The 15,546-nt window shown below is 41.9% G+C and overlaps 4 protein-coding genes across 6 annotated transcripts in view; 1 reads left to right on the top strand and 3 right to left on the bottom strand.

Annotated features, from left to right (window-relative positions):
- Nucleotides 1-2,519, bottom strand: part of LOC134196656 (propionyl-CoA carboxylase beta chain, mitochondrial-like) — a 9,477-nt gene extending 6,958 nt beyond the window's left edge. Inside the window, exons 1-4 of the mRNA XM_062665863.1 lie at nt 2,316-2,519; nt 918-1,037; nt 796-864; nt 660-716 (exon numbers count right to left, since the gene is read on the bottom strand). Of these exons, the coding sequence (XP_062521847.1) occupies nt 660-716; nt 796-864; nt 918-1,037; nt 2,316-2,519 (450 nt within the window). The remainder of the gene's footprint in view (nt 1-659; nt 717-795; nt 865-917; nt 1,038-2,315) is intronic.
- A 14-nt stretch (nt 2,520-2,533) lies between these two features.
- LOC134196657 (V-type proton ATPase subunit E-like) lies at nt 2,534-6,634 on the bottom strand. Its single transcript, XM_062665864.1, has 9 exons — nt 6,532-6,634; nt 6,410-6,475; nt 6,228-6,337; nt 6,093-6,159; nt 4,268-4,357; nt 4,040-4,108; nt 3,551-3,645; nt 3,395-3,482; nt 2,534-2,760 (listed from the first exon to the last, which is right to left on the bottom strand). The coding sequence occupies exons 1-9, from the start codon at nt 6,562-6,564 to the stop codon at nt 2,698-2,700; spliced, it is 681 nt and encodes a 226-aa protein (XP_062521848.1). The 5' UTR covers nt 6,565-6,634; the 3' UTR covers nt 2,534-2,697.
- A 47-nt stretch (nt 6,635-6,681) lies between these two features.
- On the top strand, nt 6,682-9,671 carry LOC134196658 (RING-box protein 2-like). The gene is made up of 3 exons (XM_062665865.1): nt 6,682-6,828; nt 6,917-6,964; nt 9,369-9,671. Exons 1-3 carry the CDS (start codon nt 6,708-6,710, stop codon nt 9,485-9,487), a joined length of 288 nt encoding a protein of 95 aa, XP_062521849.1. The 5' UTR covers nt 6,682-6,707; the 3' UTR covers nt 9,488-9,671.
- Nucleotides 9,643-15,287, bottom strand: LOC134196655 (histone deacetylase complex subunit SAP130-A-like). Of its 3 annotated transcripts, none has more exons than XM_062665860.1 (17): nt 15,186-15,287; nt 15,034-15,118; nt 14,773-14,807; nt 13,663-14,524; nt 13,260-13,315; nt 13,086-13,201; nt 12,933-13,030; nt 12,795-12,872; nt 11,753-11,803; nt 11,424-11,694; nt 11,080-11,172; nt 10,480-10,949; nt 10,329-10,424; nt 10,160-10,263; nt 9,972-10,097; nt 9,847-9,912; nt 9,643-9,784 (listed from the first exon to the last, which is right to left on the bottom strand). In XM_062665860.1, exons 1-17 carry the CDS (start codon nt 15,207-15,209, stop codon nt 9,677-9,679), a joined length of 2,739 nt encoding a protein of 912 aa, XP_062521844.1. In that variant the 5' UTR covers nt 15,210-15,287; the 3' UTR covers nt 9,643-9,676. The 3 variants fall into 3 exon arrangements, with proteins under 3 accessions (XP_062521844.1, XP_062521846.1, XP_062521845.1); XM_062665862.1 differs by having other exon boundaries at nt 10,329-10,421; XM_062665861.1 differs by having other exon boundaries at nt 11,424-11,691.
- Nucleotides 15,288-15,546: the final 259 nt, after the last annotated feature.

Here is a 15,546-nt window from a genome sequence, read left to right as displayed (position 1 = left end):
TGACACTCAAAGTGGATTCTATGTGTTCAGTTGCGACAATTCGTTGCCTTCTAGATATTCGAGAAGTCGTACGAGTCAGTTGTGAAAGTGCGTGAAGAGTTTGCTAACAAACAGTAGAGGTAAGCACAAACCATAATTACTGTAGTTTGCGACACCTTTACAAATTCTCTGAGACAATATCAAACAAATGCAAAGCTTACGCCTGTGCCCATAGTTCTTCATGATACACAACTACAGGGACAGCAGAGCACTCCAGATGTTGAGTGGACCAGGTCTTGCGTGGCCAAGCCCCGCCCGCAGTAAACGTGAAATAGCTAATTTATGTAATCACTCAACCCAAAATTTGTGGAAGTTCTGGCCAAAAGCCCATTGGCAAAAGGCGCAGTTTCAAAAGTTGGCACCTGACCCACCCTCCTCCACCAGCCCTGAACTTAAAAACACACCAATCAAGCAAAAATGACAAATCAATGTGTAAAACTATCAGAAACTCACTACCAATTTGGCATACATGTATATAGTTTGACAAAATTTTGTTCTGTTGTTAACCAAAGTGATAATATGTGACACCTTAGCACTACAGAGTAACTTAATTAAAATCTCCTCTGTTGACTAACACCGAGCAGCCGCCATCAAATAAATATATGTACATGCATGCTCACCTTACAAATTTTTCTAGCATGAGCATGGGATAGAGAACCACCAAATACTGTGAAATCCTGTCAAATTGATTAGCAAACGATAATTGACCGACTTAACTACTTAAACTTTGTACATACTGTATATACAGATACTCACCTGACTAAACACAAATACGTTTCTGCCATTTATCTTTCCCTGACCGGTCACAACACCGTCTCCTGGAATCTACATAAACATCACTCAAATTAAAAAGAATTAATTAACCTATTTGGGATTACTTTATTCGACGGGCTGTCCATTCCAAAATCAGTGCAATTGTGAACAACAAACATGTCGTGTTCCCTAAACGAATTGTGATCAAGAAGGAGCTGTAAACGTTCACGAGCAGTCAATTTGCCCTATAAGAGAATAACAGTACTATTAACAAATAACTTGGATGGCTGATGGATAATCACAGTACATGACATAAGAGTTAATTGAGAATTAAAAAGTCAAGTGAGAGTGACAAATGGCAATGGTCATTTGAGAGTGACAAATGACCATGTAGAGGACCGGTCAGGAATCCGGACCATTCCGTAAAGGGCCTGACCATTTGGGAATTCCCATGCGAGCTAGCCATTTTGAAATCTGTTGGACCATACGAGAACACCAGCTGGACCAAGCAGAAATCTTGACCATTCTGGAACACGTGGATAATGTTAATTAATTATTTATGTATACACTATCACTTACAATTGTATTTATTTATGTGTCAATTATATTACATATTTGTGTTGATCGTTGAAGTCTGACTGAGTCTGATTAGTCTTGTCAACATTAATTAATTAATTAATTATTATAATAAAGTTATTTTATAATAACAATAAAGTTATCCATTAATGTCGGATTGACATTAATTAATTAATTATTATGATAAAATAACTTTATAATATTATAATAAAATAATATTATAATAAAATAGACAGATTCCGAATAGGCTAGCCTGTATGGTAATTCCCAAATGGTCTGGCCCATTCCTGAATGCTCGGGATTCCAAGTTGGTCGGTATTAGCCACATCATAATTAAGACATACAAATAAGTTATTCCTTGTGTGTGTGTGTGTGTGTGTGTGTGTGTGTGTGTGTGTGTGTGTGTGTGTGTGTGTGTGTGTGTGTGTGTGTGTGTGTGTGTGTGTGTCTTATTATTTCCGTGCTGTCTGAATGATCAATCACGACGATCTTGCAAGACAGCACAACAATACTACATTATAATGATCAACAATAGTGATTTGTAACAAGTGGAACACAGACACCATGTGCATTGTCAAACTAGACAATAGCGTGTTACCACAGAAAAAAATTCAAAAATTCTATATCAATGTCTAAACAACCATGCATTGCACACACATATCTAAATATTACTAAAAATTTAAAGTCCGATACCGTGTTTACTCGCGCACGAACAGCCACATTGACCATATAGTTATGACAGAGGCAAACTTGCAATACAATGACGCTCAACGTTTTGCCACACAATAACAAATGGGCTAACTTTTAATTAGCACAACACAAAGACCGAAAGTGAACGAAATTTGCAGTTTGCGAGGTAGCGTGTAACTTGACAGCAGCTTAGTGCAAATACGTTTGCAAAGCGGTCGCTTCGCTGTATGCTGTTCATTCCGGTTTGAGCTGCTGACCTTCTTATGTTGAGATGCGACTTTCTTCTCTCCTCCCCCGCTGACGGCTTGATGACGCTGCTCGTTGATCCTTTGCACGACGTTCGTTGAGAGGCAACGGAACGAAAACGCAAAAGGCAACGACCTCGAAATTATGTTGCTGGCGATGACAGACATTGGGCTAAGTATCCTCGGAGTCCTACAATCACGCGCGGCTAAATCCATTGAATTCTATGTGCTAGACTGGTTGCAATCAAATGCATCCATTTTATTAATTAATCTACAATATACGTACTTAGATGTAAAATACGTGACTACAATATGTTGTGATTGTCGGTGTTTGTAAAGACAATTGCGTAAGATACAATTTATCAGTTCGAGTCATCTATAATGATTCAGAGCTTCAGAAGTCAAACTTCCTCGATGGATTCACACCAAAGAGCCTCATGCGCACCTCTGGAATCATCTGAAAAAGCATGTTATTATTTTTAAGTCACTATAGCCCACTCGTGTGTGTGTGTGTGTGTGTGTGTGTGTGTGTGTGTGTGTGTGTGTGTGTGTGTGTGTGTGTGTGTGTGTGTGTGTGTGTGTGTGTGTGTGTGTGTGTGTTACGATAGCTCAGTTGGTTAGAGTCATCTTATGGAGTGTTTACATCCGAAACCTTGAAGGGTCACAAGTTCAAGTCACAGTGATGGTGAGCTATGGCCTAATTTCCTTAATTAATTAAGCAAGAAACTAACACACGTTTCCTTCTCTCGACTCAGGAGTATAAATGAGTACCTGGTCATTGACTGGCCATTGACGCTGTGATGTGACATCAGCCACTGGGGTCCTGGTGAGACTTCGAGTCCTCACACCACAGTTGGCTTCACAAGCTTAACAGCTGGAGCGTGACCCCTGAGAGGCAGCTCCTGATGTTTAGGTTTAGTTTTAGGTTTTTAGGTGTGTGTGTGTGTGTGTGTGTGTGTGTGTGTGTGTGTGTGTGTGTGTGTGTGTGCGTGTGTGTGTGTGTGTGTGTAATAGTAAGCTCGATTCCACTGACTACTAGCACTGATTCAAGCTAATGTGCAAACATTGTTTGATATTGCCATTGTACAAACCTGCCTGCTTATCAGCTCCAATCTGCTATCTAGTGTGTTCACCACTTTGATTCTGCCACCTTGTGCAACTAGTTCTACTCCTCCTGATCTAATAGCAACAAAACAATTCCAGTAGAATACATCAGTAAAATAGAAGCACACACTGAACAAACATACACATCATTTCCTAAATAGTTTTCCTTATCAACTTTCATCTTGACTTCTTTCTTGGTGCCATCATAATACACTTGAGCGGCAGCATCCAGTGAAGACTAACAGCAAAACAGAGAATAATAAATACTGTATTACCCGTGGACTATAGATATACAAAGAGAGCTGACTCAATTGCCACTCGTCTGCTCTTGTAGAAAAAAGGCAAACAAGCAAGCATGACAGCAAAAGACAAGCATATTAAACAATACAGGTAAAGAACATGACTCTAACACACTAAAAATTATTAAAAAAAGATTTGAAGAGAATTATGTAGTGTGGGAGAGTGTGGGAGCACAAACACACACACACACACACACACACACACACACACACACGCACACACACACACACTGATAAACCAATAACATAATCAAAACAAAAAACGGTTATTCAGCCCATTGACCACAAAAACGGTCACTAAACCTATCTACAAACTGACTACCACTGACATACCTCCACTACATTAACATCTTCCTTCCTGCAACGAATAGTGACATTCTCTTCTAACAACTGATACAAGCCCTGTAGATCATCAACACAAGAACACATTCAACCACCACACAACAAATTCAGTTCTACCAGAACTTTGTACAACTGAATTTACCATAACAGTAAACTACTGCTCATGCTCGAGACAACATCACACAAAAGCATCACAAATCTTGCAGACCAACCACCAACCTGTATGATAAGTTGCTTCACTAGCTCTTGGTATTGCTTTTTATTTTGCGTGATTCTAGACAAGTGAGACCTTGCCTCTTTCAACAATTGCTATAGATAAGAAAACAGTTTGAACAGAAGGCTTACTACACAATGGAGGTACACTATAGTATGCATACACAATCTATGCCAAACGTTCATGCAAGGTAGTCTCTTAAAATAGAGACAAGTCAAGAGTTTAATTTATCATATGACATAAAGCTTTGAAAATAACCCAAGCTAAACACGTACACGATGTGGACAATAATTCGGTCAGTTTACTAAGATGACATCTAAGAGTAACAATCAGACCATCAGTATTCTGTACTCTTTGAATATAAATAGCCTAACAACCCAGTACAATAAACTTAATTTAAGTTCTCTTCAATTTCTTAGGGCTTCAGAATATCTTTGCTTAATTGGCTCCAGGGTAGCCTTGAACTTCCAGACCAGAGTGCGCGCGAAACGCGAAAACTATAGTCTGGACCAAGTCGGTACTAAAATGATTTCGGAAATAGCCTTCTAAGCCAATCAGCTCCTCATAGCCGGAATGTCGGTTGTAAATTCTGATTGGTTTAGCAGTAATTGGTTATGCTAAGTGCACTAACACTGATTGCGCTCGTGTGAAACCCGCGTGGGCGGCTAAGTGCACGCCAGAGACGTGATGAAGACTCTGGTGCACGCACACATCTTAGTTTTAGTTTCAGCTTCAGTTCCTTGATATTTTCAAGCTTGCGGTGACAGGACATGCACAGCAGCGTCGCTAGACCATCACCTTTGACAACTGGTCGAGCGGTAGTCGCGCCAGTCGAGCGGTTAGACTAGCTAGTGGTCTGCCAAAGAATCAAAGAGTCGTCATTTCATGCCATCCACCAAGATATCGCTGCAAACACTGCAGACGTCTCTTCTTTGTTCATGAGATTTCATGGCCTTTACAAATGATATGTTGATCTAGGTAAAACGATCCTACGCTGTTAGACTACCATTTAGCATCGCTATTGATAAATACTTCCAAAATCATTTAGTATCGACTTGGTCCAGACTAGAGTTCGCACGCTTCGCGTGCTCTCTGGTCTGGAAATTCAAGGCTAGCTCCAGGGCCAATAGAGCCGCAGCGACTGCAGCAGCAATGGCCGCCCGACTTTACGAAATTTTGACTTTGCCAGCTATCTATTGCTGCATACTTCCAGTCATGAAAATAGCTCATTAAATAAAATAATACATTTAGGGATTTACCTAATAGCGTCTGTTCAGTTTTGAAGTTATGCAAGAATGCCTTGCATTTACCTGAAAACCGATACCTAATGGTAGTAAGTCCTGTTAATTAAATAAGCCAGCTGCTTGTAGTGTGAGTTAAATTATGTCCCTTTAACCCGAGTTAGGCTGATCCACTTCTAATAGCTTCCATTAGCCATGTGTTCTCTATCCTTTCAAAGCATAAAAGCAAAACTGCTGTCAAAAAACTGACTGATAATGAGCACATGCGCTGCATTTCAATTGTCCATTCAATAGTCCGTCTAAACACAGACAACACTACTGTAACCCTAGCGCATGTGCACCTTAGCGTTAACAAAAATACTGACAAGGTAAAATGCATTGCAAGGAGCTTCCAAGCCAAAAGTTTGTCAAGCAAAAGTCAGCTGTAGCCGACGTCTCACATTAATTAAAATGTTGTTATATCTAGCAGGCATGGAAAGCATTAGCTAAGTCAGTGTTTCTGCATTTCAATAGAGCAGGTTTAATTAACTCTTGTTTTCTTGTCGATTTTCATATGATTGGAACAAACGCGGCTGTGTACTGTTCTCACCTCTACAGAGTCATCACGCCTTTTAAGCACCTGCAGTCTGGCCTGATTGAGCAGGTTGGACCTCTGACTGTCAATCACAATGAAACCGACCATCAACCCACAGCACGGCAACTCACACCCACACACAAGACTGACATTTTCTTTTGCAGGTCAATCTGCTTCTCTCTCTTCTCGTACACGGTCATAATCTTCATCTTCTCTTGCTGCACGAGGCGGCCCTTTTCTATGCTGAACTCTTCTTCAGCCTTCACATGAAAGATAAGAATAGAAGACAGAATTAAACCAATTGGCTTTAGACATCGGTTTCTAGACTATGCCTTGGCATCAATCTCTTCTGCCTTTTCTGTGGCCTCTTGTTGAATAAAATTCATCATGTGACGGATCTAAAGAAGTCCCTTCTTTTCATGGAGTCTGTATGAGTGAAGAAAACGTTGCAAACCTGCTTTTCGACTTCCTGATCGTTGAGAGCCATCGTGAGTTACAGCAAGTAAACGAATTCTACCTAGCACGTGACTGTCACGACGCAAACGTATCATGTAAGTGCGCATGCTTATCCTCGAAGCCCAGATTTCTGCGCGCTAACATAGGTATAGATATTAATTTCCTGGCTCAACAATGTCTGAAGAACGAAAAGAGAAAGAGCGTTTGTTTACTGTGAAGAAATGGAATGCTGTAGCAATGTGGTCATGGGACGTGGAATGCGATACTTGCGCCATTTGCAAGGTCCAAGTGATGGGTAAGCGGATCTCTAGATCGTAGGTACCTTGTGGCGCATGTGCAAGCGTTTGATCGTGATTCACATTGTAATGGTTTGTTTCTTACAGATGCCTGCCTTCGTTGCCAATCTGACAACAAACAGGAAGAATGCGTAGGTGAGTCACTGTCCGATTTCTGGAACCCGGACTCTTGTTTGTGGCACACTTAATTAAATTTATTAATTACGTGATATCCATACATGTACTAACACAGTACTGTACTGTTATGATAGAAAGCGTTTTGAAGGCGTATAATTTTGCGAGTGTTAATTTTAAATGACAAGAGTGATTTCATTTACTCCGATTTTTTGCTAGTAATCATGTTTCACAATTTGGCATGTGTTATAATCAGATGTATGTTAGAGCTAATGTTCCCTGATGTTAGGAGGGATGTGGAATGCATTAGTACACTTTATACTGTACACATCCCTCACCTTGTGAAACAGCTATATAGGCTAATATAGGATGGGTAAATGAGAACATGACACATTGGGTTAACAATGGGCAAAGGTGATTGACCAAATAGCATACAAAGCTGCTGCACAAAAAACACCAAAGGAGCTTCAAACTGTAAAGAAACTTTGTGGTCAACACATGGTCTAAAGACATTGAAGTGTTAAACAGATCATTTCTGCAGGCTTGAAGTAAGTCTAGGGAGTCTGTGAAAGTCATTTAGCACTTTTGAGGTGTGAAATTGTGAAAGCTTGAGTACTAAAGTCTGCAATAGGAGCATGCTCAAGTGAGCACCTGTATGTAATATCTAGTAGTACAGTCAGTACAGTACTGTACACAACAAATTATATAAAGGTCAGTTGGACGAATGATGAAATACAAAGAATTTTAATACGACCGACTGCTCTTTCAGTACTTTTTGCCATTTACTGTATTAGCAATCATTCCTGATATTTGTATATATATATATATATATATATATATATATATACTAGGATCCATGGCCCGTCCTTCGTACGGGCAAGATACTGTAGTGTAAAGATAGGTCTGTGGACACGTCACGTGCAATCTTTGTTGCGAGGTCCCGGATATGCTGAATGAATTCGAATCTTGCTGTTCGCGCTTATTTCGATAGAAATCGACACACTCGCCGTGTAGCGCTTGCTTCAGAAAACGTGTAGGTTGGATTCGGTGCAAATGCAATCAGAATTTGGAGAGAAACGCAAGCGCTAGAAGAGTAAGTTTCCTCGGCAAGAGATATTCGATCGCTCGAAGCTTTGCGAAGTACGACGATGCATACGGTCTACACAGGACTGGTGCGGGCGTGTGTTCGAATGAACCGGAATGTGTAGCGTTTGCGTCATCGAGAAATTTTACGCGGGGGTCGATCCCTCGAAAGGGGACCCGGTGCGTAATTTTTTCTTAATTTTTTTACGCAAACCTTCCCCTGTGCGTGCCGATTTCGGTTGCAAACGGACAAAAGACGTGGCTCCCAAACGCGAACACACAGACAGACAGACAGACAATTTGAGCTTTATATTAGATATATACAAAATGCCTTGACAGCAAATATGCAGCAATTTCTGTTTCCGTATAGACAACATTTTGTCTTGTGAATTGGAGGAGTATTTGCATATTTTGTTACTTAAATCGCGTCTCCACTAGTGTTAATTAAACCTGTTTAACTGTAAACCTGAACAGCTTTTGCTAAACATGTTTCAGAGGTAGTTTAACGTAAGTGGTTTTGGTTTATTGGTCACGTGATAGTAAGGTGCATTCCAAGACGATGGATGTTAGTTCTTTTGTGTTCTTACTCTTTCTTTGGAGACTATTGAAAGAAGACAGAATTAGGCAATGTCAGAGAGGGAGTTTAAACATGTTTAATGTTAAACATGTAAAGAGCAACAAGTGGAGACACAGCGTAAGTAGGCACTGCAAATGCTATTTTGGTTCGCACTCCATGAATTATGTAAGTCAATGATCAGGAAAACTAAAAACCCAACTAGTTTAGAAAACAAGATTACTATCAATCAATACCTTATGTTACTAATAATGAATAACTGCTATCTAATCTTTCATAACTTTTATAATTATTTCAATTTTTAGTTTATTTATAATTTTATTCAATTTTAATTTAATTGTTTTTTATAATTTAATTTTAATTTATTTTTAAATATAATTTTATTCTATTTTAATTTTTAAACGTAATTTTTAATTATTTTTATAATTTAATTTTTGTAATTTTTATATTTTATTTCAGTATTTAGAATGTAATTTAATTGTTTTTATACTCTATTTTTGTAATTTTTAGTAATTTTATTTCATTTTTTTAAGTTTAATTACATGTTTGATATAAATGACCCTGGATAGGGCCAAAGTCATAACTCATTTCGTATCATAACCAGGTCAATCCACTGTACAGTACTGTATAAGGCACAAGCCAGTGACTGACTTTCTAGATTCCCTTATTTCAACTACGAATCGTTAGAACTTAGAAGGCACATAAACATCCATAATAAGTTGGGTATGTGTCTTTTCATTATTGCAATATTCTCTATTGTTTTCACAGTTGTGTGGGGAGAGTGCAATCATTCATTCCACAACTGCTGCATGTCACTCTGGGTCGTTCAGAATAACCGCTGCCCGCTATGCCAAGCCGACTGGGTCGTCCAACGGATCGGCCGATGACAATACCAGCATATCACATATAGAGAATGTTTAAATTTGATTTAATTACTAGAGAAGTCATTGTGTTGTGTGCCCTGTACTTTACAAATCTTTGACAATAAAAACCTGACTGACGAATAAGTAGATGTAGCAAGATGAGAACCGGGGTATTTTGTACTGTGATAAGTATCATCATCAACTCTCTACATGCTATTGATGCTGCATCATCTCGGGTTTAGAACGTCTCGAAAAGGGCAGCGGCTTTCGCATCGTGTGCTTCTGTAGAATTTCTCCTATGTGTGACGAATGATCCAATAGCTACAAAGCACATTCCCATATATAATGATAACGTGAGATACGAGACTTTGTGTGTGACATACCACTTTCACTGCCCTTTTTACATCTTGCATTTGCTCTATTACAACTTTACTTCTTTCTACATCATCCTGAAACAAACCAGTTATCGTGATTTTGCCAACATGGTTGCTTTAGAGACGAACACAACCTGTACAATTTCAGCCAAGAAAGCGACTTCGCTTTCTTCTGTTGATGTCACTCGACTATCAGCAGGCGACGGGAGCTCCTTCTGGAATGTCGTCGTTATGTTCTTCACCTCGTCTTCAACATCAGCCTACAACAATGTCCGATTACGATCGCCAAACGTAATGCAATCCAAACACTAATGTATGATACCAATTCGTCGAGTTGCCTGCCGAATCGTACGAGTTTCCACCCCGACACCTGTTTGTTGATCCCGCGCTGGGAACAGATCTCGGAGAGTGCAAGAGTCCTTTCCTCTGTACAAAGTGACCGTATTACTTCGTATTCGTTTCATTCTTTAAAATGTTATGATGTGTGTTACCTCGTCTTCGAGCATCGGAGTATTTGAGGAAATGGTTATCGGGTGCCTTTAGTCTATACCCGGCCATGTGAGATCGACGATAACATATTCCATCTACTACATTCACACATCACCACACATTCAGTACGACTATCATACACCATCCACTGACTGTCTAACGAATCCTTCGTAACCCCAGATTGCCCACTCATTGCTCTCGCTTTCGGTTCCTTGTGCCAATGATCGTCTTCGTCCACCATTTCCTTATATTTGTTGTTTCCCTCTTCGAGTGGAACGTTGCTTGCATACTGATCATCGGTGGTAATAAAATGCTGCTTCCGCGGCTTCTTCCTCGGTGATGCTGTTTCCATAGGAACCGTCACCATGTCGGGAGTCCGGGACACATTCGGGCCGACGAAAGGATTAAACGCGTTCACCTGTTTGATCGGTGGTGCCGTAGAGTTGTGAAGGTGACCGAGCAAACTGATGGCGTCCGCCTTGTTGCCGTCGTCAAACGTTTGTTTCAAAGACGAAGTAAAGATACTCGAGGCTGTACACGTCAGGATGGAGATACTCGAACTTGCTGATGACCTCGGGCCTCCAGTAGAAATCTTTTTGTCAGAGACACAACCGTCTGCCAACCTAACAACAAAATCAGGTTAATTAACAAATATTGTTGTTCTGCTTGCTGTTCATTCGAGAGCGTAGACACACTGTGGACTTTGAGTCAAAGCAGATTACGAGAAGTATGACCGCTAACCAGACTTCCTACCCGTGTTTATTGGTGGATCCTGTTTTAGCACTGAAAGAACCGGTGGCCTGCATTATCCGGCCGTCTGGAGGTTGCACTTCGTGTCTCTTCATACTACAACACAAGTATAGTTGAGATATCGTGTAATACTGGCAGACGCATGGAAACGTGTTACAGAATTTCTTCAAATAGTATTGTATGGTTACACTGTCATGATACCACAGAAGCTTTCAATCATGGATAACCCAGCATGCACAGCTATGTACACACACACACACACACACACACACACACACACACACACACACACACACACACACACACACACACACACACACACACACACACACACCAGCATGTGATACCTTTCATTCGGTCTCTTCCTCAATATCGTGGGAGCCGGTCGTGGCGAGACACTGGGACTGATACACGACGCTTGACTGCTTGTGTTACTCGGTCGAGTTCCCATCCCGTAGACCGAGAGCTGCGATGGCTGTTGTTGCAGTTGCTGTCCAATCGTCATCAGCCCCGGCTGGTGGTGACCTCCGCCTATTACGGCAAGGTTGCCGGTCGAACCTGTGTGGGCGAGTCCGGGGTTGGTACCCAAGAAGCTGTGACTGGGAAGACTGAAACCTGCTACACAATGACGATGAGAATCTCTGGACTAGTTGTGTGTCAGTTGTTGGTGATTTACCTTGCGGTTTGTCGCTGGATACGGAAGGTATCATCATGGGATTTCCAGCAGCTGTTGAGAAAACGGTGTGTTAGAGGTTAGAATGTTAATGTTGCAGTTAGTCTATTAATTAATTATTAATAATATATACACATTAATAACCATTTTTCAACACACACACACACACACACACACACACACACACACACACACACACACACACACACACACACACACACACTTCGCCAGCACATCCCAAAGGACAATGGCCAGCGGCAAGAGGAAACGCGTCAACTATGTACTGGCTGTCAGCATTTATGTCTTTTCATGTCCAAGTCATATGGGCATGTCTCTTGCCTTGCCGCTACACTCGGTGTGGTCAACCGTCTGGTTTACCTAGCACAGACCTTACAATCAGTTGACGAAGACTTTGCCACGAGGTTGCAAGCGCTTGGGGCAATTACAGCTGCTTGAGTGACATGCGAGTGTTTCGTTGCTCTAGACATATATTCGCATTCCCTCACAGCAAACCACGTGTGTGTGTGTGTGTGTGTGTGTCTCCTTGTGAAATAATTCTTAGCCAAGCAGACAGCATGATAACATCCAGATAAAGACAGAACGTTACAACCTACGCCTATGAATCGCCATTATACAGCCAGGCACAAACAAACACACAGGCATGTGCACACAACACACACACACACACACACAACACACTGACTGTTAGGTATTCTTAATCTATTTATCATTCGATCAAGTATCACAGCATCATATTAGCGCAATGATTCAATGAGAAAGACGCCACGACGAAGCACACACATGAACTAAAACATAATCAAGTGCACCCAATCTAGACTATCATAACTATAAAGTCTATGTCTATTACAACAGTCAGTAAAGCACACCCATTCAATGTAAACATGCAAAATGCCTAACACACTACACTGGGACTCACTACTAGTGTACCAAATTCTTACAAACATGTAATATGCATGTCTGAACCTATAAAACATCTCATTGTGACACAATAACTAGAGCAGTCGTACACACTAACCATACATACCCGATACAGACGCAATCGGTCTTGACGTCGATTCACTCGACATTGTCAGGCAAGACGACTGGAACGGCATCGGGTACCCTACGACGACGACTCACGATCAACACATTAACACACCACAACACACGACTGCCATCTAACCAAACAAGACGTTCGTCGAGTTTACAACGTTCGTGGACTGTCCACTCAACGCATCAAAGCCCGCAACTGTATACTTGTTACTGACCAATGAATTTTCACTGTCAACACAGACCAGTAACCACATGTCTGCATCACAGTCTAATATGTTCAAACCTTTTGTCAGGTTGCCGGTCTCGTGAAATTACGGACAGCGATGGCACCACTGCTGAGGACATGTGAGTGGAAAATGAGCCTGAAGAAACGGGCTGCAGTCGAAAGTCAACGGAAAGCTATAAGAAGTGGATGTAAGCGAAAGGCAGGGAAGTACAGTTATGGTGACCAAGCAACCTTGCTCATCGTTTCTGGTGTTTCCGAGGCATTACTGAATGTGACGGATTTCAATCCTGCAACAGTTTGTTTAGCAGAGTTAGGTAAGTAAAATGCAAATTAAAAATGTCTGTCTGTCTATGTGTCTAGCTGTCTGTCTGTCTATCTATCTGTCTGTCTATTTATCTATGTGTCTGTCTGTGTATGTGTCTGTCTGTCTGTGTATGTGTCTGTCTGTCTGTCTATGTGTCTGTCTGTCTGTCTATGTGTCTGTCTTGTCTGTCTATGTGTCTATGTGTCTATCTATCTGTCTATGTGTCTGTCTGTCTGCCTGCCTGTCAGTCAGTCTATCTATCTGTCTATGTGTCTGTCTGTCTGCCTGTCTGTCTATGTGTCTGTCTTTCTGTCTGTCCAAATGCCATACCTGGTATGTGTGATACTGCTGCCATAGAAGTCGAACTACCTGAAGAAGACATGTTGCTATTGCTCTTGATAGCATTCGTTACACTTTGAGCAACCACTGATTTCTTCGGCTGTCGAACTGCAACTGACCCAGTCGACATGGCAGAGCCACTCACATTTGAGTTAATTACTCTAGTCACACCAGCATTAAAGTTCGCCCCAAACGGAGCCATCGAAGGAATAAATGATCCACCAGACAATTCACTGCTACTCGCTATCACAGACGACGTTGGTTGAAATGCTCCACCCGTACTGTTTATCGACAGAAATGACGGCTGAGATGACATTTCACTTATTCTAGGGACAGCGGGTGATAATGCCACCCCTGCACTGACTGCTGTTGTTGTCGCAGAATGCAATGAATTTGACGAAGCAGCATTGAGACTTGGATTGACAGACAGCATGCCGCCACCACCACTCGGCCTCGAATAAGAGGCATTTGATAACGAAAAAGACAACGAATTCGAACTCGTTAGAGAGTGCTGCTGCTGGCCAAGCGACGAAAACGCAGAACCGCTGTTCAAAACTGAAACCTTGGAATTAGTACTTGAAGAATGCAACGGCAATGGTCCTGGTGGGAACCGCATGGGTCCGACGCCGCTGATCGCAGCAGCTGCAGCGGGTCCCATTGGAATATGGCTACTGGCGTTCGGTCGGAGAACTCTGGCAGGTGAGAGGCTGCTTGACAATGTGGAGGATAATGATGAATTTTTTATCATCTCGGCTGAATTACTGTAAGTCGGTTCTAGCCTAGCTGAATGGGTCTGGTTTGCAAACAAGCCAGGTGATGCAGGCATCATTGGCATAGGCTTGGGAACAAACACCTGATTAAAGAGCATATTACTACACACACAAAACTGGACACACACACACACACACACACACACACACACACACACACACACACTGGACACACACAGACATAAACTGGACACACACAGACATAAACTGGACACACACAGACATAAACTGGACACACACACACACACACACACACACACACACACACACACACACACACACACACACACACACACACACACACTTCTTATCGTCAATTACACCAACTCACCTTCGCATTCCTAGCTCCATAGAACAGACCATCACCTGCAAGAACCAGCATGTCAGACCAACAAGTAAACAAACCAACACACAGCCATCACAGCCATCCAACTCTCCACCAATGCATCTCACACCATACATCCACCACACAGCAAAACATCACTCATAAAGAAGAGAGGCTTCGCACACATAAAGTATGACAGAAGCCCAACCCATTACATGGAGGCTTTCCGCCGTAGCGTTCAACCAAAAGGTGACACAACACACCTACCTGCTACTCCTTCTTCCTTCTCATACTTCGCAACCGTTTGGCTCATCTTGGCGGGTCCACGGTCGTCAGGTAAGTCGTCCTTCACCTGGCAACGCCGGCAGAGAGAGAGTTTGAAAGAGATGGCACATGAGTGAGCGAGTTTAGGCTCTTACCGGCTTGTTTAACGTTTCTGCCATGTCGTTCGGTTGGCTGTTTGTGGGACTATGAAGTTGGACCGTTCTGAATCGTTTGCGTTGTGGCCGTCCCCTTGATTTTCCTAGCGTCCGCGCATGCGTAGTACCACGTGATATATGCCGAATCAATGGTGAAGACCCCGGATAAATGAGTTGTTGGCTGTTGTGCGTTCTCAACGAGGTTTCTCTCGCATTCAGCGAGTAGGTGGTGATTTGGTGGTAAAGTTGGATTACTGTCAACGGCATCGATTAGCGATTTATGGCGTCGACTCGATCATTTGTAGATGCAGCTCCCGGATGTAAACACCGGCGTGAACCTCGTGTACTACGACCGTTGTTG

The sequence above is a fragment of the Corticium candelabrum genome, chromosome 21 (assembly GCF_963422355.1).
Source record: "Corticium candelabrum chromosome 21, ooCorCand1.1, whole genome shotgun sequence".
In the NCBI taxonomy this organism is placed as follows: domain Eukaryota; kingdom Metazoa; phylum Porifera; class Homoscleromorpha; order Homosclerophorida; family Plakinidae; genus Corticium; species Corticium candelabrum.
Note: the sequence above shows the minus strand (reverse complement) of the source record. Positions and strands in the feature narration are given on the sequence as shown.